The 27,396-nt window shown below is 33.3% G+C and overlaps 1 protein-coding gene across 5 annotated transcripts in view; it reads right to left on the reverse strand.

The window, feature by feature from the left end:
• LOC123682495 (microtubule-associated protein futsch-like) overlaps positions 1-27,396 on the reverse strand; it is an 87,974-nt gene that overhangs the window by 42,250 nt on the left and 18,328 nt on the right. For 3 of the 5 annotated variants that reach the window (XM_045621133.1, XM_045621132.1, XM_045621136.1), the window contains exons 2-4: positions 21,063-21,141; positions 13,542-13,794; positions 75-10,132 (exon numbers count right to left, since the gene is read on the reverse strand). In XM_045621133.1, coding sequence (XP_045477089.1) covers positions 75-10,132; positions 13,542-13,794; positions 21,063-21,125 — 10,374 coding nt within the window. In that variant the 5' untranslated portion in view covers positions 21,126-21,141. The remainder of the gene's footprint in view (positions 1-74; positions 10,133-13,541; positions 13,795-21,062; positions 21,142-27,396) is intronic. The other 2 variants (XM_045621134.1, XM_045621135.1) reach the window with 2 other exon arrangements.

Raw genomic sequence — 27,396 nt, forward strand, 5'->3', positions numbered from 1 at the left:
TGAAGAAATTATTGATTCTGGTTTTAACACTTCTAATGGTTATATTCTTAAGCGACGCTGCTGAATTTACTTACCAATTCTTCTAGCACGTCCAGGTCATAAACTTCCTCAATTTCTTCTTCTGTGATGGTTTTCTTCATCAAAATATAATGTTTGTGCTCGGTTGTAGTAGTCGTTGAGTTAGTTACAGATCTGCCAGAATCTGTCCTCTTCAAAGTGACACCAAATTTAGTAGGTGTACCAGCAGGCTTCTCTTTCGGCTTAGACACGTCTTTCTTGGGACTTTGTGATCTGGATGTTCTATCCTTTCTGTCTAAGGATTTCATGTAGTTAGGCTTATCTCCCAATTTTGGTTGTTTGTTCACTTCAGCCGCAGGTGATTCAGGTTTTTGCAGCTTATCTGATTGTGGTCTTGTAGATCGATCTACAGGTTTCATGTAGCTTGGAGTAGGACTGGTTTCTTCAGACAATGGTTGTTTAGGTGCGTTTCTGTGTTCTTCACGTTCGGGTGATTGTGAAGAGTCTCTATGGAAGACCTGAGGAGAACGATCTAAAGGTTTCATATAACCGGGTACTTCAGTACGTTCTGGCCTGTCTGGTCGTTTATGTCCAAATGAATTCTGATGTGGTCCAGGTTTCCGGTTATTTTGCTCATGATCAAGCGATTTTCTCTTCGAACTTGATGTGTGAGTTTCAGGTGATTTAGAACGTTCTAATCGATCAAAATTCGGTCGTACAGACCGATCTAAAGGTTGCATATAATCTGGATGATCATCTTCATAAATTCTTCTACGTTCATGATGTTCTTGAGATTGATTGTGTGAATCTTCTATATTGTCGAATTGTGGTCTTGAAGATCGATCTAAAGGTTTCATATAACCTGGATGATCATCTTCATAAATTTTTCTACTTTCATGATGTTCTTCAGTTTCATGACGTTTAAGTGATTCTTCGAAATTTTCGAATTGTGGCCTTGAAGAGCGATCTAAAGGTTCCATGTAACCTGGGTGATCATCTCTATGAATTGTTCTGCGGTCATGATGTTCATGAGTTTGATTGCGTTTATGTGATTCTTCTATATTGTCGAATTGTGGTTTTGAAGAGCGATCTAAAGGTTCCATGTAACCTGGATGATCATTTTTATGGATTGTTCTATTTTCAAGATGTTCTTGAGTTTCATGACGTTTAAGTGATTCTTCGAAATTTTCAAATTGTGGCCTTGCAGAGCGATCTAAAGGTTCCATGTAACCTGGGTGATCATCTCTATGAATTGTTCTGCGGTCATGATGTTCATGAGTTTGATTGCGTTTATGTGATTCTTCTATATTGTCGAATTGTGGTCTTGAAGAGCGATCTAAAGGTTCCATGTAACCTAGATGATCATTTTTATGAATTTTTCTATGTTCATGATGTTCTTGAGTTTTATGTGATTCTTCCATATTTTCGAATTGAGGTCTTGAAGAGCGATCTAAAGGTTTCATGTAGCCTGGGATATCATCATCTCCATGTTGACTTGGTGAACGATACCTTTGATTTTCCCCATGAAGAATAGAATGCCTGGAATCATGCTTTTCCAATTGGTTATGAGAGTGTTGATGAGAACGATCCAAAGGTTTCATGTAGCCTGGAGTATCATCATCACTTCTATGTTGACTTGGTGAACTGTACCTTTGGGTTTCGTGAGAAATAGAATGCCTGGATTCATGTGATTCTCGTGTTTGTGAATTTTCGTTATGTGAATGTTGATGAGAACGATCTAAAGGTTTCATATAACCAGGAGTATCATCACTTTCTTTATGTTGATTTGGTGAATGGTATCTTTGAATGTCTTCGTGAGAAATGGAATGTTTAGATTCATGAGTTTCTCGTATATTTTGGTTATGCGTGTGTTGATGAGAACGATCTAAAGGTTTCATATATCCTGGTGTTTGTGATCCAGGATGATCATCTTGGTCTGGATGCTTCCTCTTAGGAAGATCATCTTCTGACACTGGCCGATAATTTTTATGTGATTCGGTTGTAGAACTGCGATCTAATGGTTTCATATATCCCGGAATATCTCTTTCCAAACTTTCTCTAACGTTTGATCTTATATGCGTTCGTGTTTCGGTTTGACTCCTCTCAGAGGATCGTGTTACTTTTTCTTGATTGTCCTCAATATCTTTTTCAGATGAGAAATCGAGACGCTTTGGCGTTACACTTGTCCTATCAATGCTTTTCCTCTGATTCGTTTCTTTTAAGGATTTGCTTCTGCCTTCGAAAACAGATGGACGATTAAGAATATCTTTTTGTCTTTTCTCCTCTCTATCAATACTGTCAGTATTTTCAAAGAGAGCTTTAGCTTTTTGTATACTTTCATTGCTTCTAAGTCTACCAACTGAACTCAATATGACCTTGTCTTCTTGTGATGGTCGTCTGTTTTTGGGAGTGAACTCTTTCAAAGAGTTTTTCCTAGGTTTCGACGAAGTATCGCGTTGGTCTTCAACTTGATGCTGATTATCAGTAATTTCCGAGTCATCATCACTTATTTCAGTTGTTATGGTAGATGTTTTTCTGATAGACGATGTTGTTTCCTTTGTATTTGAATTTATGGTCTTAGTTTTCGATACAGAGGTAATTTTTGGAGATGGATGTTCGGGTTCTTTGTTGGGACGAATAGAAGATTGAGACGGTCTTTTAGATGTTCTGTCAAAATCTGCTTCTTTTTCTATCTCTGCACATTCAGTCGTGATGAATACATCTTGATCCAATTTTGTTTTACCTAAAGTAGCGAGAAACACTGGTTCATGTTTTTCTGATTGTTTGTTATAAGTTTCTTTGCCCGATGGCTGATCACTTTTGGGAACTGAAAATTTTCTGGGTGAAGTTGAATGTGTTTCTGGTTGCTGTGGCGCTGTGAATTGATTTATTTTATTGGAAATTTCTGAATGCTTTTCTAAACTGATAGATTTTCTATGCTGCGAATCTTTTTGTGTTGTTAGGTGTTCGGCCTCTGTGATAAATTTCTGTACCTTATCAGATACACTCAATAAGCAATCATCTTCCTTCAAGTCATCATTTACCACAAATTTCGGACGCTCAACTTTAGGTGCTGGCTGACTTATATCCACAATAGGTTTTTCAGTCAATTTTTCTGCTGTATTCAAGAATTTATTGATTTTCCTATCCACCGTAAGTAAACTATCATCATCGTTATCTACGCGATCGATTTCACTGACTCTTTTATTAATACCTTCGTTGATTTCTACAATTTTCTTTGACTGGATGGAATCATCATATTCATGTATCGAAGTTTCTAATAATTTATCGTATCTTCTTCTAGGGTAACCTTCATCAGGTTCCACAACTGTATCAGGATATCTTGGTGCAAATCCCTCTTCATCTGATGTGACTGGAAGAGGACACATCCTATCTGGAGTTGCTTCACGTGATGATATAGATCTTTGCAGATCAATAGTAGCTCCTCTACTGCTATTGTTTATTACTGATTTTTTTGGAATATGCTTTTTTTCTGTTGTGGATTTTGGTATTTTCACTTTTCCTTCAGAATCTTCTGGCTGTTGTCTAGTTGAAGTAATTCGATATGATGTCACATTACTTTCAATACGAGTTCCATTTTTCTGAATTTTACTTCTTAAATCATCAATTGAAGAGGAAATATTTTCATTCAAACTATCAGGAAGTGACTCTTCATCAGAATCTTCTGGCTTTGGAAGTTTCTTGGAAACTGATTTAGATTTAATATTTTCTTCAGTTTTGGTTTTGATATTTTGTGAGCTTGTTCTTGAAGACTTAGTTTGTGTAATAGTTTTTGATGAAGTTGTATTTTTGTGCTGAATTGAAGGCTTAGTGGTTTTTGGCATCAGCGTTGCTGGTTCCCTTGTTTTAGTTGTTTTTTTCTCAATTGTAATTATGTTTCTAGAAGATGGTGTCTTCTGAACATTTCCATTGGTTGTTCTTGGAACATTAGCAACTTTAGGATATTTAGTCACTGGTTTATTGCTTTCGGTTATTACAGTTGTTTTTTTCTTGTTAACAGTGTCATCTACTCTATTAGATCTTAAATGAACTGTCTTGTCCTGTGTGATATTTTCAAACTTTTCAATTTCTTTCAGAGTATTTTGCTTATTCTCTCTCCGTACAGTTTCTCTTTTATTAGACTTATTTTCGATCGAATGCGTTTGTTTCGATATTTCTGGTTTTTTCTCTATTATAGGTTTTCTTCCTATTTGGTTGTTGACTTGAGGAGATGATTTCAGAGGGGATTTAGTCTTTTGAGCAATAGTTTCGTGTTTCTCAGTTGAAATGAGTTTTGTTGTTTTTGTTTTGGTTGATTCCACAGGTTTGATTTTTTTTTGATTTGTAATAGGTTGACGGTCTGTAATTTCAGACTCAATCAATAATTGCGTAGTTTTTTTGTCATCCTCATCATCGCTGTATAGTAAACTCATAGTTTTCTTCTTTACTAGCGGTTCATCAACTGGAGTTCTTCCCTCATAGCTTTCCATTATATGTTGTTTGGTAAGAATTTCTTCTTCTGCCTCACTGCTATAATCTGAATGAGGTTCCAACGGTGTTTCTCTACTAGGTTTCTTATTCCTTTCAACATCTTTCACAGGTTTTTTGGTAGTTGGTTTCCGTATTGTATTTGTCTTACTTGAAATTTCATTTGTTGTTTTGTTAGTAGAAAGGTTCTTACTCTTCACCGAATCAATTTTGGTAAGTTTTTGATCTGATTGAATTTTTGAAGTAGCTGTTGAAACTTCGGTTTTCCTCTTGTTATTCAGATCTTCGTACTTATCGATCCTCTGTGGAGTAACAGGTTTTTTTGATAACGAAGAACTACTTGGAATCCTTTGTGTAGGTTTCTGAGAATCTTTTTCTTTCGGAGTATTTCTAGATGAAGTATGCACAACTTTTTGCTCGGTTACTTTTCTTGTATTCAAATCATTATTAATGACTTCAGTATCCGAATCATGGTAAGGTTTTTGCGGCTTCGAGATTTCTCCCGGACGGTTTTTGTTTGGTGTTTTTCCTACAGGTCCCCTAGAAACCTCATTTGATTTTCTTTCCTTTGTTATGGAGTTAATTTTTAATTTATGCTCGGATGTGTAATTATCTTCACGAATGTCATCAATTTCTTCATCAAATTCTAAATTATCAGTGATTTTCTTGGTTGCTGGTTTTTTATGTTTCGGTTTAGTGATTTCCTCATCGCTTTCTATTATTATGGTTTCTTCAATTTCAATATCAATATTTTTTTGATCTTCAAGATTATTATCCCATTGAGAGGGTTTTTTTGATTGTGTTTTGGTTTTTGGCGCTGTTCTACGAATGATGTCATCACTAATAGTTTGGTTCGGGATTCTTTGTTTAGATATATCTATAACAGCTTCTGGTCTATTTTCTTCTGAATCGAAAGGTCTTCTGGTCTTATCATTCTGAACTGGTTTTTTGGATGAAGGAGAAACATTTATCACTTGATTAGATGTATAACGCTTTTTGTCGTCAATGGAAGATGTGTTGGTCGTCACAGAAGCCACTTGCTCTGCTTCAATAGTGTTTCTTTGTAATTGCACAAAGCCCACATGTTCAGAATCTTCAACAAGATTTTGGTAATTATTTGTCTGTTTAGGTGTTGGTCTACATATATTTGAGTCTATCGGAGTTCTTTTGGACGTCTCGGATATTTCAACATCAATAATAGTTCTTTGTATTTCATCATCAGTAGTTGGTTTCTTGTATAGTGAAGAAGTTGGACTTTTATCAGTAGGTTTCCTTTTATTGATAGTTGATTCGGTTAGTTGTTCTGTCCCTTTTACTGTGAAATTTTTGACTAATTCACCGACTGTTTTCATTTTTATGACACTTTGGTCTGTAGTAGTTTTCTCAGATGTTTCAATGATATTCTCATTTTCTTCAACTATCTCCTTATCATAAGTATCACGAGGTTTGGGATATGACTGATCTTTTTCGATTGGATGTAATTGTTTCGGAGAATCTACTTTCACATCCTTATTTACACATGGAAGAGTTTTCTTCGGAGAGTTCCTGCTAGTTGGACTATCTTGTGAAGGGAAATTCCTAGTTGATGAAGTTGGTTTGGGATATGAGTTTTGATCTGGTTTTGTTTTCTCTGGAATTTTTCGAGGTTTTTCATTTTCAACCTCAACATTTTCTACCTGATAATTCTTAATAATCTGTTCATCTTCAGAAACATAATCAGTAATAATTTTTTTCACGTCAACCTTATTGCGTCCATCGGTAGTGATAATCAATGTATCTGTTTTTATAGTGATGTCACTGAAATTCTTTATTGGTGTATTTCTAGGAATATCGTAGACGACTTCTTCCGTTTCTTGACTTTCATTTATTTCTGAAGTTTCCTCCTCACTCGAACTTTCTTCGTTTGATGGCTTGGATCCAGGTTTTTTGTTGATAGGTTTTTTATCTCTGGTTGATTTGCGTACCTCAGTAATAAGATTTTCATTTCTTGAAACATCATTTTTGATTTGATAAGTTATGTTCGTCGTGTTCTTATATTGATCATCACTTGTTACTTCGTATATAGAAATATCCTCTCTATTATTTGTGATTGTTCTTGGAGAGTTCCTGTTGGGACCTTGGTCGTCCTGTTCTCCTGGAGAAGGTCGTGTTTGTGAAGGATATTCTCCAACGGTTTCTTTACGAGTAGATGGACTTCTTCCCCTTTCATCTGGATTTCTACTACTAGGGGAGCTTTTGTTGGGACTTTGCTTATCCTGTTTTTCTGGAGCGGGACGTGTTTGTGAAGGATATTCCCCAACTGTTTCTTTACGAGTAGATGGACTTCTTTCTCTCTCATCTGGATTTCTATTACTAGGGGAGCTTTTGTTGGGACTTTGCTTATCTTGTTTTTCTGGATAAGGACGTGTTTGTGAAGGATATTCCCCAACTGTTTCTTTACGAGTAGATGGACTTCTTTCTCTCTCATCTGGATTTCTAGGGGAGCTTTTGTTAGGACTTTGCTTATCCTGTTTTTCTGGATAAGGACGTGTTTGTGAAGGATATTCCCCAACGGTTTCCTTACGAGTAGATGGACTCCTTTCTCTCTCATCTGGATTTCTACTACTAGGGGAGCTCTTGTAGGGACTTTGCTTATCTTGTTTTTCTGGATAAGGACGTGTTTGTGAAGGATATTCTCCAACTGTTTCTTTAGTAGTAGATGGACTCCTTTCTCTCTTATCTGGAGTTCTACTAATACTGGAGCTTTTCTTGGGAGTTTGCTTATCCTGCTTTTCTGGAGAAGGACGTCTTTGTGAAGGATATTCTCTAGCTGGTTCTTTTGGAGTAGATGGACTTCTTTCCCTCTCATCTGAAATTCTACTCTTTGTTACAGTCTTCGTATGAATTTCCTGCACGTTAGAGTGATACTTTTCTGGAGATTTTTGTTTTTGAGAAGGATACTCTTGAACTGGATTCACTTCAGAAGATGGCTTTCTTTCTTGACTGTTATATATCGTTCTTCTTGGCGAACTCCTAGTTGGACTCACTATCTCTTCGGGTTTTTCTGGTGACCTACGTTTTTGTGAGGGAAATTCCTGAACAGGTTTATGTTCTACTGAAGTCTTCCTATTCTTAGTAGGAGAATTCTCTTTCGGGCCTTTTTTGTCAGGTGTATATTTTTCGGGCGATCTCCTTATTTGAGAAGGAAATTCTTGTAAAGGAGAGCCTTGTTTGGCTGGACTACTCTGCCTTGGGTTTTCTGAGGATTTCTTCGAAGATGTAACATCAACAGTTTTTTCAGGGGATGTTTTCGGAATAAATTCAGTGTGTGATGATATAGTCGAACCTCTTTTTCTCAATTTCTCTATACTACTGCGTCGCTTTTCATTCGTGTCACCAGTAATTCCAAGTATCTGCCTACATCTTTCTTCATAAGTATCTGTTCTTTTCAAAGGTTTATCCACAGGTTTATCTTTTCTTACAGGTTCCTTGACGGAATTTTTTTCAACAATTCTCTTCTGGTGATCGTTAACAGAAATCGTATTGATATTTTTTGAAACATTGGTAGAAAAATCTCTATCAGTCACATTCCTAGTAACGGTGGAATGAGAATATGTAGAAACATTGTCATCCAAATCCGTGATAATTTCCTGAACATTCGTGCGCTCCTCGTCATAATTAGGCCTTGAAGATCGGGGTGAATTCTTTGTAGGTGATCTATTATCCAATTTTTCCGTCTTTCTAGTTGTGGTGGAGATATTTGACGTTATTTTGATTTCATTAGGTTTCGTTCTCTGATTTTTATCAGGAGAAATTCTTTGTGTTGAAGGTCTTGATGTCGTTCTATATGTAATTGTTTCAGTACTAGAGTATTTCTCTGGAGATTTTTTTGTCGGGGAGTAACATCTTCCATTGATTTGCCCTTCTGGAGACATCCTTTGGGAATGCCTCCTATCCGTGTAACTCTTCTCAGGACTACTGCTGCTTCTAAGAGATGAATTACTGGTTTTCAAATTCCTGCTGTTTGTTCTTGAACTCAACCTATCTGGACTGACTGCTCTGAGTGATCTGGCGAATGCATCATGAGTAGGACTCACTTCAACGCTAATTTTTTTGTTGGTATAATCAGTTTTGTAGGTTGTATCGTAATTACCTTCTGTTCTTTTATTTTTAGTTTTCAATTCTGATTCGTGCTTTATAGGCTCTCTTTTCTGTGGGGTATCGTATACGTTGGATGGCGTAGGATTTGCAGCCCTTGGTTTATTATCTTGTGTTTCGTATCTCCTTTCTTGGTTATCGTTTATTCTTGTTAAATTAATTTCGATTTCGATCGGTGTTCCCAAAGGAACAGAATTCACATCATGCGTTGCAATCGTTTTTTGTTGTACCTTATTATTATCCACCACTTCCTTTCGTATATTCTGAGTTTTCTGAATGTCAATGTTATCCTTTCTTCTGTCACCAATTTCGATATGTTGTACAACTTGTTTCTTAACATTTTCAGTATTTTTTGTATCAACAATGTTTTGAGTTGTATCATCCATTCTCCTCACCTCATACCGTTCATCCACATGTGTTTGATAGTTTTTGGATGTATCGATTTTTTTTTCAGACACATTCGATTCTCTTCGAGAATGAACATTGTGATGAATGCTTTCTGTGTTACTGGGAATAGTGTGTGTCTTCTCTACATAATATCTCGACTTCGGTTGTTGTGCAATATCTTGATTCACAACGTTTTTATGCGTTGAATATTTATCTTCGTGAGACTTGGAAGTGATGACATTAGACTTATTGTCTTGGAATGTACTGGAGGAAGTGGTATAATGATTTGAGGATGATTTCTGTTCATTGGCGCCGCTTGTTTCGTACTTGGTCGTTGTCACTACTGTTCCGTCCGCCAGAGTTTTTGTTTCTCTGGTGATTTTCGTTCGACCTTCCACGTAACCTGGATGAGATTTGAGTTCTCGAGGTGCATCAGTGGTATAGACTTTTGTTGTTTTATCCACTACGATATCATCAGATATTTGGATTGGTTTTCTAGAATGATCATCGTATGATTTTTGTTCAGTCACTGTTTTCATAGAGGAAGAAGTATTTGAAGAAGATGTTCTGAAATTGCTTTGATCATTCCTACCGGTTGATTCAAGGAGGATTTCTCTTCTTGGGTAGTTAGAAACATCGTTACCAGACGACTTCTTTTCAGTATATAACACTGATGAGGAATCAGCGCATGTTGATGATTTTCTTGAATTTTTTTGATCATCCCTATTAACACCTTCTACAATAAGTTCTGTTCTTGGGTAATCTATAGCATCACCGTAAGTTGACCTTTGTTCGGTTACTTTTCTAGAAGAACTGCTGGACTGAGTAGAAGATGTCCTGAAGCTGCTGTTCCCATCACCACCAACTGCTTCTTGACGGATGAAACTATTCGAAGATGCCCCTTGAGATTTGACGAAGTTATTCTGATCGCCATCTTGGAATGAAGTTACTTCTTGGCTGTTTTTTGCCTCAAAATCTAATTTACCTTGCGGAATTAATTCGGTGCCAGATGTATGAGCAGTCTGTTGAAATCGGTGGTTTTTCCCATCTTGACTACGTTCCTCGATTTTAGATATATTCCATCCTTCGTTGCTTGATGGACCTGGAAAATATACGTGAATTATAATCTTTTTTGTCTCAAACGAGTTTGAAATAAGTGGAAAGCTGAGTAAAAGAATGTTATAAGTTTATTGGAACTATAAAAAATAATTTGAATATTTTGAGTTACCGGTTTTTTAATTGAAGACAATATTTTTATTTTATTTCTCATATCTAATTCATGATGATGAATTCAGAATTATCTTTTCATTACTTTTTTCGAGAAAATAAAAGTTTTGATATTTGGCTTGTTTGTTTATCCAAACACTGACTTTTTTAGTAAAGCAAAATTAAATTCCTTTCGTTCCACAATTCGAAATTCCAAGAATATTCATCAGGTGAACCAGAAATTATAAAAATATCAGAAATACATACTAAGAAATCTTGATCCTGCCTCGATCGACAAAATTATGATTTCAATGGATAGAAGACAAAAAATTCAAAGCAAGTAGGTATACTGAAGCCGGTTCTTCAAAATGCGTTTGAGAATGCTTTGATGATGGCATACCTTGAAAATGAAACATGAAAATAAGGAAAAAAAGATTCATAGGTATTTTGTGTTCCGTTGACCAATGTCCTATACTTCTTCGATATAATACTTAATATATCACTAAATTATTCAACAACAAAATTTTTCAGTTTTCTTCAAAACTCTTAGATACGACATTATTGAAGTTGATCACTGTTTCGTAATCAGTAAGTATACCTACACTGAAAATCATTCATTGCATGGCAATCAACTTCTTTTCAGTGATATAATGAACTTTTCCATCAATATTACGTTATTTCCCATTATTATAACGAAATTTCATTACTTAATATATACACTTATTTATTGATATTATGAATCCCTCTTCATCTATATCATGATTCTGAAATTATTCATTGTGTCGAGGAAAGATTTATCGGAACTTTTTTATCTATAAGATATTTATTTTCCCAAAATGGGCTACGTTCGTAAGAAGTATTCATTTAATTATGGAAATTTAATATAGATAAAATAAAAAATGTAATTTTTACCGTCTTCTTCTATCAAGATAATGAAAATTACTTAGTTTCATTTTATTTTTTGAAGTTTTTCGAAAAATATACACACAAGCAAAATTCAGGAAATGGACAAAATCTGAATGCTTCGACCGACTCCTGCGATTTTTTTTAAATTATAGCTGGATTCCTTGAGAACATAACTATTTAGATGCTGTTCTCAGTTACTTTGCTTTTTCTTATATACAGGGCGAATAAAAAAAAATGGAAAGTTGACAGCCGAAAATGTTGACGAACGCTCAGATGCTGTCTCATCTGTTCTGGTTGTTTTCAGTTGAAAATGAATTTTCCTCGAGTAAGGATCGCTTACATCAAATATCACTTTTTTCAAATAGCTATAATATGATTCAGTAATACTCTGGACGTGAAAAAGATCCACGCAATAACATTTTTACCATGAAGAATTTCAAATAATTTGTTATTTTTGTTAGAAGAAAACAACATAAAGTGGAGGAAAGTATTGACCATATGAAAAAATTTGAAGAACTACTACAACGTTCGAATGACTGTATTGGTAAGATAGAATAATTTCACGATTGTAAAATATTCCTCAATTTTGATGATATTCGATTCAAATTCATAAGTGTCTTGAGGTATTTGTTTGAAAATGAATTGTTGGTTTCATTCAGAAAAAAAAAAGAATATATGTCTAATCCTTCTCGTTAGTACCTACCACTCTTCAAAACATTCTTGTTGATATTTCGGAATATGGAGTTGTGGAGTTATGGATCGACATAAGAAATTTAAATGAAGCTCTATTTGTTGTTATTCGAAAAATGCATTTAAACTAGTTTCCTATATTGATTTTGTTCCTCCTAACACAATTTATGATAACCATGGTCAAAATGAAGCTTATTTTCCAGATGTGCCCCCAGTGTAGAATTTTTAAGAAAAATATGTGTTTCAATTGTTTCGGTCTGGGACTTGATTTTAATGAAAAAGTTCATTAATTCAATGAATGCGGTGAACGATATCAATGGTAGAAGAACACTGAATTTTTCAGGATGGTCTTCAATGTTATCAAAAACTTCATTGTTTCTAAAGTTTTTCATCAATAAATGATTAATATTCATCAATGATGAACGACTTTTCATATTATCAATCGATTATTCATTGGTTGAAAAATGATGTTTTTTCGTTGTGTTTATGTTCAATTTTAGTTCATTAGACGATACTCAAAACATTAAAAAGTTCGTGTTCACATCGAAATAATAGATCTGGCAAAATCGCACAATACACTACAATGTTTACATCAATTCAAAAAATTTTTTTTTTATCATCCATAACATATAAACTTATTTGTATTAAAAACAAGTATTGATTAAAAAAATTAGAACATTCATCGTTTATTGTTGGAATGTTCATCCGCAGACCAATAATATTTCAAGAAAAACAGGAATTTAATGCTCAGATATGTATATTGAAAGAACTTGAACTGAATTCATCAAACCAGGAAATGGAGTTAAATATATGTACTGTTGTGCATGCTAGTGTCATCTATCAGTGAAATTTAAAAGCTTAGAAATTCACAAAATGTAAAACTCACGCTTTTTTTTCTTCAGAAATGTCTTCAATCGAGCTACAAATGAAATCCCGCTTTTCTGTTCATTTACTTGGGACATTCCAGAACATTCAGGAAACGAATATTGTACTGTATACGATTCTTCATCGAAAAACATTTATGACTGTAGTATTTCGTTATTTTGTCGATCAAAGCTTTAGTTTTCATTATGTCCGAATAGCCACAGCAGACATGAAGAAACCTCTGGTTCAACAGGGAATTCACTAACTAATTGATAAATCCTAATTAACAGGTCACCAGATGCGGTATTATCAGGTAACTAACCTAATTGCTGATAGATAAAGTCAAAATACTTCTTGTTGTATCTTAGAAGGAGCGCTGATACGGAATCATTACGTGGAAATTTTTTTTCAATTTGATAGGACAATGTTCGTGATGTTGTATTAAATGAAGTTGAATTCTGGTGTCCAATTTGAATATTTGCAGTTTATCTCGTTATAAGTTTTATCATCTTACATTCTTCCACCCTATATTATTATATCAGTATTCAACAAGTGAGTGTGGGTAGATGTAATTATTTTTTTTCTATAATAACTGATATTTCATATTTTATCTTGATATGCAGATGCTTCATTACGAAAATAATTTTAAGATACACGTTTTTTTTCGAGGCAGGATAGGAAACTTAACAAAGAATACAAGAAATAACTGAAAGCTTTGATGAAAATTTCAGAAATATTTTTGTTGGAACTGTTTTATCTGATCTTTAAAAAATTTAAACAAAGCCTGTTACATCCAACGTAAACAAACTTCTCAGATTTAACATACCATAAAAAATCATGATTACCTTTCATTCTGTAGCTGACATCCTTAGTTGGCGACTCAGAATCTCTAATCTCCTTCCTTTTCAAACTGGCAAAACTGTGATCTGCCAGAGCATCAGCATGCATAGATTGATTGAATGATGACTTCTTGTTCGTTATCATGTGTACATCCTTTACATCAGAGCTGCTGTACAAATCCTTCAACCTTTCCTCTCTGAGTTTATACATGTGGGCTCTGATTTCTTTCTTCTTGCCGAAATCTTCTGTTTCTTGCCACTGAAAGTATTGAAAATTCCATACAGTTACTAATGGTTACAATATAAAGGGTGATTTGAAATTCAGAATTAAAATCCCAGGGAATTATTTTCCAGGTCAAAATAAAACTTCTTTTTTCCATAAACATGTGTCCACAAACTCGAGATATTAAGATCAAATTTGAAATATGAGTTTCTAATTTTCAGTTAACGTTTGAGGAAACTTGTAATGTAGAACACAAATCAAATATGTTTTTTTATTATCATTGTGATAATATTGTTACTACCGTGTGTTGAAAATGTTAATTGAATGTAGCGAATTACAAAACATGATTACACTTTTTTCTCGATAACGATCGCAGATGAGTTAAAATCGAAGAGATAAAAAAAATTATGAACAAAATACAGAATACAGAACACTGAAAGTATTGAAAATTCCATACAGTTACTAATGGTTACAATATAAAGGGTGATTTGAAATTCAGAATTAAAATCCCAGGGAATTATTTTCCAGGTCAAAATAAAACTTCTTTTTTCCATAAACATGTGTCCACAAACTCGAGATATTAAGATCAAATTTGAAATATGAGTTTCTAATTTTCAGTTAACGTTTGAGGAAACTTGTAATGTAGAACACAAATCAAATATTTTTTTTTATTATCATTGTGATAATATTGTTACTACCGTGTGTTGAAAATGTTAATTGAATGTAGCGAATTACAAAACATGATTACACTTTTTTCTCGATAATGATCGCAGATGAGTTAAAATCGAAGAGATAAAAAAAATTATGAACAAAATACAGAATACAGAACACTGAAAGTATTGAAAATTCCATACAGTTACTAATGGTTACAATATAAAGGGTGATTTGAAATTCAGAATTAAAATCCCAGGGAATTATTTTCCAGGTCAAAATAAAACTTCTTTTTTCCATAAACATGTGTCCACAAACTCGAGATATTAAGATCAAATTTGAAATATGAGTTTCTAATTTTCAGTTAACGTTTGAGGAAACTTGTAATGTAGAACACAAATCAAATATTTTTTTTTATTATCATTGTGATAATATTGTTACTACCGTGTGTTGAAAATGTTAATTGAATGTAGCGAATTACAAAAAATGATTACACTTTTTTCTCGATAACGATCGCAGATGAGTTAAAATCAAAGAGATAAAAAAAATTATGAACAAAATACAGAATTCATTTCATATGTTAAAATCAACCAGCCGCGCACTACAGAAAGTTTATGTGGAAAAATATCTCCCCGTAGCTTGTTACAATCACTCGGCATAGTGAATGATGTAAACCCTAAAATGTAACCTATATTTCAAATTTGATCTTAATATCTCAAAAACTGAAAGAGCAATGGAGAAAACACTCAAAAATCTTGAAACTTCAACACTCTAGTTTGGTAACGAAGCGTTTGCGGGCAAATGTATAAAAAAAAGGCTTATTTTGACTTGAAAAATAAATCCCTGAAATCTTGATACTGAATATCTGTATATCTGGATTTATTTTGTAAATGAAAAATATCAAATAAAAAATAAGCTAATGTGAAGTGAATGAAAGTAATCTAAGAGAAATCCAGAACAAAGTCATGAAATTGGATTTTGGATTTATCTGGTTGATCTTTAGAGAATTCTGTTGAAACTTTTGCCTTGCTTTGAGTATAATACTACTTCATATTAGTCTGCGTATTATTTCTTCGTTTTGGTTATGTTAAGTAGCTCGTTTAAGAGCATATGTAAGCTGAGCCTCCACCATTTTGCAGCGTATGCAGCATCGACAGAAGCATATGATTTTAAATGAATATAGCAGCGAAGTGCAATCGTTTTTAGGATAGAACAGACATATGGCGTGAAGGTAAAAAGAAATTTCATCCTTATAGACTTTCAATCATATTTTTTCAGCGCGAGTATCTCAAATATGACTGTTGAAAGAAAAAAGAAGAAAATTTCCTTTTTTCTAGATCTGAAGTGAGTAAGTTTCTGTACTTATGTAGGTAGTTTGGTTATTTTCTCATGATATTTGGAGCAGGAAAAGTTAGCCGACTTCAGATAAGCTAATATCTTAATATCAATTCATGAATCTCCGAACCTTCTTCCAAACAAGTTAATAATTTGTAATTAGCCGACATACGTAGTTGAATCAAGAAAGGTTGAAGTATTTAAGAACGTGTCTAACCAATGAATTTTGCTAATGGAAATCAGTAGCCCGTTTGAGAATATTTCCTTCAATTACGTGATTTTATCATCATCACATTGAAGTCAAATTTTTCGATTCAGGGTCAATGTATTTATCTGTGATCATCATTTCAGTTCAGAAACGTGCCTTCTACTGTCATATCACGTATTGTTGAGAGCCTCACATAGTTATATACCTACTACACAGGTATTAATTATTTTCATGGTTTGAACTTTTGAAGTATTAGACAGAGTATGAATATCAAAGATATGGGGTTCCTGAGACATATTATGATCTGTCTGACCTTTATAGCTTTGATGCCTCTAAAATCAACATGCCTTATCAATGAAGCAAGCTTTCCCAGATTTATGTATGTTGTAAATAAAATTTGAGCTATTACCCTGAATAAATGTTATCTAGCAGAGTAGTTATATGTATATTAGTGCAAGCATAGACCAACAGACATTTTAATGCCGGAGATTTTTTAATTTTCATCTTGAGAAATCACCCAAGTTTCTTGGAAAGTGATCTAGGTGACCGTGGAGTTGTGAACTTTTATGTTCATATTACAATTGAGAGTTTTAAAATTTGAAAGCATAGTTTTCACTAATTTTAGGTGCATTATGATTGCTAAGAAAAAGTGCTACCACCATCCATGTGCTTATCTTATGTGGATTATGGATCTTTAACAAGTTTCTTTAAAAAATACCAGCCTCTGGGTTTTCCGTGCTTATCCCTGACCTGACTGCTAAAATTGCTTCACCAGCTTACTAGCCCCAGCTTCATTTGCAAAGGAGGAAGTAATATTTTTCTCTCTCAACCAAAGCCCCATTGACTACGTTTTGTTTTTATTGAGTCATGACATTTGTTGAAAGCCGATTTATGTTGATTGTTCATTTTTAGGTCTGCTATCCCAAAGGTAAAAAAAAGGATATTTTGTATATTCACTTTGCTTTTTACAATGATAAAGCTATTATACAAATCATTGCTATTCTTCGTATTTAATTCTTTTCAAAAATAGTGCAAATGTTTTATGTTCCTCCTACATCGTAGTAAAATAAAAGGAATTGATTACCAAAATATATTAGGTGAGCGAAGAAGGTCGTACAATTTTTAAACCAAAATATAAGACATTATTCAGTATGTAAATTGATGATCAGAAAGTACTCAATGAAATTTGGCAAAAGTGGCAGAGTGGCTTTTAGTGATACTATGAAGTATTGAATATTTCTGCTATAGAATAACGATGAATTAATCACACTCTTGAACTTGTACTAAAGCCTTATATGAATAATCGTAAAAAAAAACAAAATAGGGATTCAGAAGCTTTTAGGCGCTTGTCATTAATGCGTCAATTGCGTCTTTGAAGAAAACAAATTGTCAGATCCAGGAATATTGGGGTTGAAATTGCAGTAGAAATCACATTTTGCATATTATGCCTTTTTACAGTATGCCTCTTTGACCGTTGTATTTTTGATATTTATTTATTTTTATTTTTCACTTTGTGACTTATACATATTTTATCAATGTTTTACCATATGACTATGGAACATTAAAAATCAATCTTTGGTTTGATAATGGCGAATACGCCGAAACATGTAACCGGATGATTTAATATACAAGGTTTTAACAGCAGAAGTGTTTTATAGACTTTTCCTTCAATTTTATATTATTATAACCTTAGAGAAGAACTGGCAGAAGGTGCGCACTCGCTCAAACGGCGATAATCAGTTCAATCATAACTTCAAGCAAGCTAGTCTCTATTTTATTGTTTGCCTCAAAGGAAAATGATGATGAATGCATTAATTTCCATTGATGAACCGGAACTATTCGAAAATGAAAATGACTTTTCTGTATGTAATAAATGCATGAAAACAGACAATCGATTCGAATCGCAGGTAATATGTTATGTTAGGAGGGGTATTTCAGAAAAAATATTTCATATCAATGGATTTGATTGAATATAGATAAAATGTATAGATATAAAACGAGGTTATATTGTTCTATATCACTTTGTAGAAAGCTAACATTTTGTGATCAAAATCCAAATCAGAATCCTTGTTTATGAAGTATTCATAGAATTGGACAGTTTGATCAAAGCCACCATTGCCGGTGGTGGTGTCATCCCGCATATCCACAAGGTGCTCATTCTCAACCAGCTTAAGTGTTCATGTGTCTCCATAATTAAAACTATAGACATTTGGCAAGTGCGCCAATGATGTGTTTTAATATTGTTGGGCACATAATCAACTGTGAATGTGTTAAGAATTCATCTAGTTGGTCTGAATTTTTATTACTAAAGTTTCGATAGTTTTCATTTATGAATGAATAGAATAAATTTGTTTTAATGTGCCTTGAGATACGATTTTTTTCACAGACTTAATATTTTAATGTATTATTATTGCTCTATAACTTGACGACACTGAATGTGAATGTTGTCTATGTTTGTGTTCATTTCTTAATAAAGTCGTCGATCAAATTTCATCTCGCATGTCCCTCGTAACGAAGTACCTAAATTATCTATTATAACTAACTAATTATGAAAAAAAGCGTAGCAACATTGCTTTAGCTGTGTTCAGAGCATTTCCTTGCTCAGGGGTGAATCCATAATTATAGTGTAATTTGTAGAATTTATCACCGATTTTATATAATTCGACCTTGAATCTTCAAAATGGTATTGGCATAATGAAGCTGTGCTAGATATATCGGGAGACAAATATTAGTTATAAAAAAATATAAACATTTGCAATTGGTCTTCAAGGCCATGACATCTTGCTGACTTCAAATCCCAAGCAATAGTACGTATATTATGTATCTGATGCCGAAAAAACGAACATTTCTTTTTCTTACGAGTGTCGAAGTTGAAAGTAACTGAAGAAGTAATAAAGTAGGAATTGTACATTTTGCACATTCTACTTTTTATACGATTTTGTAAATCAAATCGATGCATTTCTAAATGGCCATCGTTCATCGTATGTTTTTTTCTGGGTTTCCATAATAACGAGTTTTCAAAGACCCGATTCCTTTGGTCTTTTATTGAGCAGAAGCATTGTACAGGGTGTTCCGGGCAGAATGCGACAAACGGATATACCATGGATGAAGATCATCATGGAGGACTCTTATCAAGAGGTTTCAATCGCCTGAGTGCCTTCGTTTGGGATATACAGGGTGATAGTCATCTCATGAGCGAAATTTCACAGTTCAAATTTAGAATTTTTATTATGAATTAATTCTCTGTGGTTACGAAAACGGAAAAAAATCATAATGTTCACGTACAGTGTGGTCCAATATTAAGGAAAATGGGAAAAGTCTGAAATTTTCCTTGTCCGGCTCTGATTTACTCGATTTCAGTAATATTGAAGGAAGGTTATAGTAAAGGGTGACAAAACTTCAAAGTTTGAAATTATTCGGTAGATTAGTTAAAGAGTTATTGAACTGTGAAATTCCACTCTTGAGATGAACATCACACAATATCCCAAACAAAGGCACTCAGGAGATTGAAACCTCTTGATACGAGTCCTTCATGATGACCTTCATTCATGGTATCCGTTTGTCGCTTTCTTCCCGGGACACCCTGTACCCTTATATCGAACAGTTGAAATCCGGGTATAAGAGTCATTTCTCACAGTAGACTTTAATGTTTTGAATGCAAGTAATTTATTATATGGATAAGATATTTCATAGCAGTCGAAGAAAATATTTTCCTACAACTGCTATGAAAAGTAGCGTATTCTTCATAGCTTACTCAATTTCAAAACTATATATTGCTCATACTGTGGAAAATATTATTTCTCACGGCACTTTGCCCACACCTCGCATGGTAGACCAATGAAATTGGGCATTTGAGTCGTTTCTATGGAAATGCAATGAATTAGCACATACTGTCAACGAAGGCCATTTTGATTTGAATTATTGAAATTTGTGCAGTTGTAGGAAAAGTATAGTGTGTAACATGTGGAAAAAGTCCTTTTCTCGCTCGTGTGTTTGCGGCACTCGCCTTTTAGGCTCGTGACACAAACTTCCACACTCGCGAGAAAAGTTGGATTTTCCCCACTTGTTGCACAATATACTATTTCAAATTGATTTTTTGTCTCTTTCGGAAGGACGTGTTTCTTTCAAGCAACTGTTGCAATAAAAGACAAACTTTCAATTCAATCACGGGTGCAATTTTTTTAGACTACTTTACAACACATACCACAGTTACTTATATTCTCTAAAGATATTATCGAAACGATTCGTTGAACGATTTCAAGATTCTATGGATTTGAGTGTAGTTGGTTACTATACAACTTTATTGTTTCACAAATATAGTTGAAAGCAAGAGGACTGAATTTGGTAGAATCAGAGGAATTATCACATACACAAATCTGAAAACACCGAACTTGACAGAGTCAAGAGTGAAGTTTGATGCTATCGATTATCTGAGTTAATCCCGATTAGAGCTCCTGATTGGTTTATTTGACAAGTGCGTGCAATAGATACCTACTCAGTAGATTATTTTCTGGTTGCCAAATAGAATTTAATTTTCTGAATGAACTCTATTTTCTGAGAATTTCTGTAAAAAAAATTTCTTACAAATCGAACAAACGTTTTTGTTTATGATTTATGGAGAAAATTTATCACAGAAATTCTTAAAGAATTTATTCCATTCAGAGAATGAAATTCAATTCGGCAAAAAAAAAATCTCGAATGTTTCAAGTTTTTCGCCATTCTGAATTTTTTTTTCAGTTATTCACCTTTTCCGAATTGAGCACACAAAAATACTCTGATATGACCAGAAACCTCAAAGGTTGCATATAACTGACCACATTCAATAGAATATTGCTCAGAAATGACGTTGCACATCGTGGATCTCGCTTATGGTTCGAAAACGAGGTAGATATCATAAGGCAAAAATGATTCTCTCGGTGTCATCCACACAACTATATGTGTTTACAATGAAACACTCTGTATACTTTATACTCTGTCATATCGGTTTTTTGTGCTTTTTTAGAACAAACTCCCTCATGCAATGAAATTATTTAGTTGATTTGTTAGTTAGTTAGTTGTTTCGAATATCGTTTGAAGAGAAAAATCAAATTCATCGAAAAATATTACTCACCATTTTTTTCAGCAGATCTTCATCTTTGATGTTGGAGATCGCTCTTTCGTTTATGGCCGACATGGCCTTTTGGTTGAGACTGAAACGAAAGAAAATATCAATCAATTGCTGTTCATCATTGAAATTTAAATTCATTTGACCCACATATCATGTGCAGTCGCATTCAAGGTTTTTCCGAAAATGTTAAACAAAACGAGTTTTGTCCTTATAAAGATTTGTTCAACTTTGGATAACCAGATCAAATTACCATTCATAATGATCATTGATTATACATCTTTATCGCCGACTGGGTCAAGTTATACCATGTGTTGGAATTTTGAAGAAACTTGTTGTAAAGAAGTAGAAGGAAAAGTCTATAAAACACTTCAAAATGAGATTCTATGAGATTTTGTTGTAAAGAGGGATAAGCATTTAATCTTTCAAATTTTATATTAGGCTGCAATTTTTTAATTTTATTCAAATTGGAGCCTAATCAAAATGAATCTACATTTTTTATTACTTTTGCCGGGTATGATTTTTGAATAAAATTCAATTTAATTCAACGATTTTCATACCGGCGAAAGATTTTTCCTAAGCTGAATATTCTGATAAAAAAATTGTATGTCGGAAAATCGAAGAAAACTATAAGAATTCAGTCTACGCATTTGATACAAAAATATTAATTCGTTACACCAATAAATATCGACGGTTATTACCTATGTAAGGGTGATTCACCTAGGCCTGTCGCCAAAAAAATAAAGATGCCAGGCTTCGCGGTGCTTTCAAATTTTTTTTCCAGGATCATACCATTTTTATTATTCCATTGGAGAGGTGATTTCATCCTTATTTTTCATTCAAACTACCATTTTTTTTCCGTTAGCTGTATGCAGTTTATGCTACTTCTACTCCATTAATTTTTTTGTATTGTAACAGTATGCCTTGATTTGAGGACATAGTTATGACTTTGTAGGTATCTTATGATTATGCACCATTCCTAAGAACTAAGGACTAAGAAGTAGTAACTACGAACTTAGAACTAAATCTAAGAATTCAGTGGCGTTTATGCACTCTCTTGTTAGTTCTTAGTTAAGGCATGCGCACGTGCTCGAACTACTTTCTATTTGTTCTATACATTGATATTTATTGTGAAAAAATTTAATTCAAGTTTTTCAAATACACCTGATACTTTTCATCGATAATCACGAATAAAAAACATAAAATGATATAAACTGGTACTCGTTAATATTGAAATTCTATGCGGCGCACGCGCACTTCTATATTTTACCTGAGCCCTTAGTTCTTAGTTAAAAGTTGGTCAACTTTCTAGTGCTAGTGTTAATTCTTAGGCAATTCTACTCTGTTATCTGTGTTCTTAGGTAAAGTGCATAAACGCCCTAAATTCTTAGTTCTCAGTTCTAACGTTTAGTCTTAGTTCTTAGGAATGGTGCATAAACCCACCATTAAAATCAAGAAGGATTTCCTACAAACTATTTATCTATTATTGTATTCAATAACAACAACCATTTTTAATTCATAAACGAAATATATTAAATCACATTTTCTATAAGGCCACCATTAAGATCCATATGTAAATTATAGATTTTCATTACTCCATTATGATATAATTTACTTTAACCTTTATAGTAGGGTTTATATCAGCGCATGGGTTTCCTATTTTTATTTTTGAATTGTCTAATTAATTCTCAAAATCAGTTTTATATACAAAAGTGTCTAGATTGCCTACAAAAAATGTTTCCGGGTTTACTAGAAATGTGCCTCTTCAAATAAGATGAAATATGTAGCTACAGCAAAATTAGGTCCCATGCACAACGCTGTCATTGTAAAAAGATATTTAGATCACTAATTCGAAAATAAACCCATCATATATCCCCCAAGATCGCCGGACCTAACGCCCATGGATTACTTTCTTTGGGTCACCTAGAAAAATATAAAATACAAAATTGATAATTTAGAGCATTCGGAAATAAAAATAACAAACGCATACAAATCCTACTCTTCAAAAGTTAATTGTAATGAAATAAGGAAAGGATATAATTTGCCAATGTATGGATCATAATTGTGGATATTTGTATAGAACATAATGTTTAAAATGTTTCGTTTATTTCTTAAAAAAAATATTTTATAATTCTAGCCTAGATATTACATATTCTCTCCTGTAAATCTCAAATCCTTAAACACAATGAAGAATAATTAGATTCGAAAAAACGGTTAGATCATCATTCATCGCAATAAAACAAACAGTGAGGATGAAAATAATGCTCGGTAATTGTTAAATTGAATAATTGAAAATGGATTATTTCAAGTGAATTCAAGAACGGCCGACCTCGCACCACGATGTCTATGGCGATTGAAAAATTGTCACCTTCGTTCATGCGAGTTGACTGTTGTTCTTGGCGCCCACCTCTATGACATCAGTTCTGCATTCGGTGTTACCTTATTAGAACATTTATTTATTGTTTGACCTGCTGTTGGTGTTTTCATTCAATTGCGAAATATGCGAAGTTCAGTAGGAATATTTATTCTCGTTCGATGAATCATTCGTGGAATTAATTTATTAGTATCAATTTGAATGGGATGCATTTTCTGTGAAATTCTGGAGAGAAAATAGAAAAAGCATTGACGTGAACTCAAAAGCTCACATTTAAAATCTAAACTCATTGCAATTACACATAAAACTACGCTTTTCGATCTATACAGTGTATTTTCTAATAGAATGCCGGGCGCGTTCAGCAGATTCAACAGTTGTTTCATATTCAGCATATGCTACGGAAAGGTTGCCATCTTTGGTAGCGAATTTATGTTATGATACTTTTTGGTAACATGTTGAGTAACTGACATTAGTGACAGTGATTTTGGGACGAAAATCAAATTTTAAATATTGCAATGAATGAAACTGAAACATATAAGTTAATCAACATTCTGAAATGGTACTCTGAATAAATTTCCCATATATTAAAGAATAAAATGGTAATAATACCGAAATCAAACTTGGAAATTAAAATCGATATCATAAAAGAACCTATTGATATCAAGAAAAGGAGCAACCCGTCTAGAAGAGAATACTAACGTTTCCAAACTAATATCTATATCAGTAGCGGAGTAGATAAATCTCAGAGTAATAAACATACAGTCCATTCAGGAATTATTGACATCGAAGTAGGCCATGAACGTCTAGTCGCGGCTTTATTTCTGGTTACAAAAATATCACTAAAAATTGCTATGGTTCATCATAGAAATGACCAGTTTAAATTATTTTCATCATTTTTGTATCCGAAAGATCCTGAATTTTCGAAATTACGATTATTACGAAGGGACGCATACACTCATGATTTCATAAATTGAAATTCAGATTATATAACGTAAAAATATAGTGAAATGCTATCTCATTTCAAGGAAATTCAATGAAGAGATATCTATTCATTTAAGAGTCGCTCATGAAAGATCCCATTGAAGATCATTAAAATAGGCATATTCCTTTTCGCCAAAGGCTCTACAAAAATTGTTGCATTACTGATGGACACTGGATACCAACCTGCTTGCAAAATTCTTATTAAATCACTCTTATGGATCATTTTAACTGTGGTGTCTAAACTGGTAAAGAAAACAGAAAAAACTGGTTGATAAATTTAAATAGTGTAGCTTAGTGAATGGAAGAGCCGTAACATAATAAGACAGAAATAAAATTCAAAGAATCCATTTAGTATATGAAAAATTTTGACATCACAGTTGTACTGAACTTTCAAAATTGGAACCAATTTATCAGCCGATGTGTAAATTACTTTCTAAAGTCACTATTTAATGAAACTGTTCATGACATGAATGATTGTTTAAAGTTGTATGAAAAATATAGGTACTATTTGTACTTGAGTTTTCTGTTTTTTATTGAAATGCTTGTATACTAGTTTCTATTAAATTACATAAATTATTTTGCCCATAACAGCTTTAACTCACTCACTAAAAGCATTTTTGCATGAAATTATTTTCAATTTGTGAATTTTAAAATTTTATTGCATTCTATTATTATCTTCAAGGGGGTAAGAGATGAAGAAATTCTTGAAGTTACTCTTCTGAATATATTTTTCAATTAAATACTCAGTAAAAATTCTATAAAGCAATTGGAATTTATTAGATTTTTGGATTACTCATTGAAGAACAAAACACAGATATAACAATACTTAATTTCAATATAGAATATAAATAAGCTATAGATGCAATGCCAAGACTTTGTTTAGCAATCCAATCATAAAATAATTCTCTCTTCATAGATTTATATAATCCTCATGATCACCACTGTCAAAACAAAACATCCAGGTAAAAATCCAAATATCCAGCATTCAAAATAGTGCTCCTTCTACTTTTACCCTTGAGTATACTTGAAAAACATTTTGTTTTCTTTCTAGAGTCCACTGTTGAATAATGCTGGCATTTTCAAATAACCAAGTTTTCTCCAGATAAATGAATTTCACATTTTGTTGCAAATATTCTCTGTATTCACCATAAAATCGTACTCAACTTATTATATTTTTCTGTTTATCAATAAGAATTTTCCTTTTATTAACTGTTTTGAACTTGTAACCAATTACGTTTATGTAATGTTGTCTTTGATTGATTAAAATCCAGATGCTTTTTGGTCAATTTTCATCCAGGCTGATATATTGGTTGCTTTTGGCTCGGGTTTTGGTAACAATCAAATCATTCAATGATTCTTTGAAGGTGAAATCGTATTGCACAGGTTTTCTTCCACTAATAATCCAGGTTGTAATGACTTGCCTTCTTCTTTTTTCGAACAGTACTGTGAGAAATACTCAAATAAACTAATCAATGTGTGTTTGAAATTGATACAACTTTTAAGTTTCAAAATTTCTTCGATCAAAACCAATAACACAAACATACTGAAATCTAACCTCTTGTCAATGACATTTCCAATGCCAACCCGAAATCTGCAATTCAAAATGTTACTGAATGAGCCAGTACCAACTTAATTTCGATTTTCCATAGCCACCCGGGATGTCAATAATTCCTGAATGGACTGTAAATTATTACTCTATGAGATAAATTTAAGCATTGATGCTAAACTGTTTATGTCATAAGATTTTTATTTATTTTTTGAGTCAAGGTTTGAACCTATATGAAATACTGCAAAAATATCGGAAAATCCCATGGGACTTTTGAATACCATGTAGATTGATAATAATAATATTCCTTTTTTTTTAGTAAATTACAGTTCTGAAAACATAAACCAAAAAGAAATGACTTCGCAATTGTTAGCTTCAACTAGCTCTCAAAAAATTCACCTAAAATATTGAATTTATGAGGTTGCTGTTTTCGTGAGTAATTGCACAAGTGCATCAAAATTACCGGTAATTTTGCATGACAGCATGTTGTCATAAAAACTGCATGAGTTCATTTTCATTTTTGAAAATGACCGAATGCAGTTTTTCAAAGAAAACACGCTGGAATGCGAGATTATCCGGTCATTTTGATGCACGAGTGTAATTCGGGGGAATATTTCCCGAATAAACTGTTACATTACTTGTCAAACTGATTTAAAATGGAATTGCCATAGATTCGAACTGTGTAAGATGCATAGAAACTATGCATCTATGAACAGAACAATTATCGGCATCGCAGTGCTGTTTCGCTTCCTACAATGCAATTATCGCTGTAATTTTCGATAATTGTTCTCCATATACATAGAATTTTTGACAGGAGGGAAATATTCGCTGTAATTTTCGATAACTGTTCTCCACATACATAGAATTTTTGACAGGAGGGAAATATTCACCAAAATAATTCTCTTAAAAATCGAACCCAAAAATGTGCCATTCATTTTTTCTAGCTCAAAGGAATTCTGAAACCCCCTCATTAGACAACGAATTCAGGACATTATTTTCTCGCTGAATTGTCATTGAAATTAATGAAATGTTTTTGTAAATATCGTTTAGTGATTTTGACATTGAAAAATGTTGGTTTGCACAACTGTTTCCCGAATCATGAATTTGACAGATACTAGATAAATCCGTGATAGGAGATTTCCAAGTAGGTACCAACTTATAATAATGAAATATATCCATAAAATCTGTGCGAAACTGAGATATTTCCCCACGATTTTGATCTACATGCTACGCCAGAATGAACGGATTCGTCACAGAATTAGTGAAATTATATTTTGATTTATACAAGAGAGTAGAGAGATCACATTGAGGCGAAACGACCTTTTTATACTAATCAATTAATCAGTATGGTGACTTGAGCCATGTAGATCAGATAACCCCTTTTCTCTCATTGAAAATCAATACAAATCTCTAAAAATTGGGACATAAGATTTATATGT

The sequence above is a fragment of the Harmonia axyridis genome, chromosome 6, assembly GCF_914767665.1.
Source record: "Harmonia axyridis chromosome 6, icHarAxyr1.1, whole genome shotgun sequence".
In the NCBI taxonomy this organism is placed as follows: Eukaryota; Metazoa; Arthropoda; class Insecta; order Coleoptera; family Coccinellidae; genus Harmonia; species Harmonia axyridis.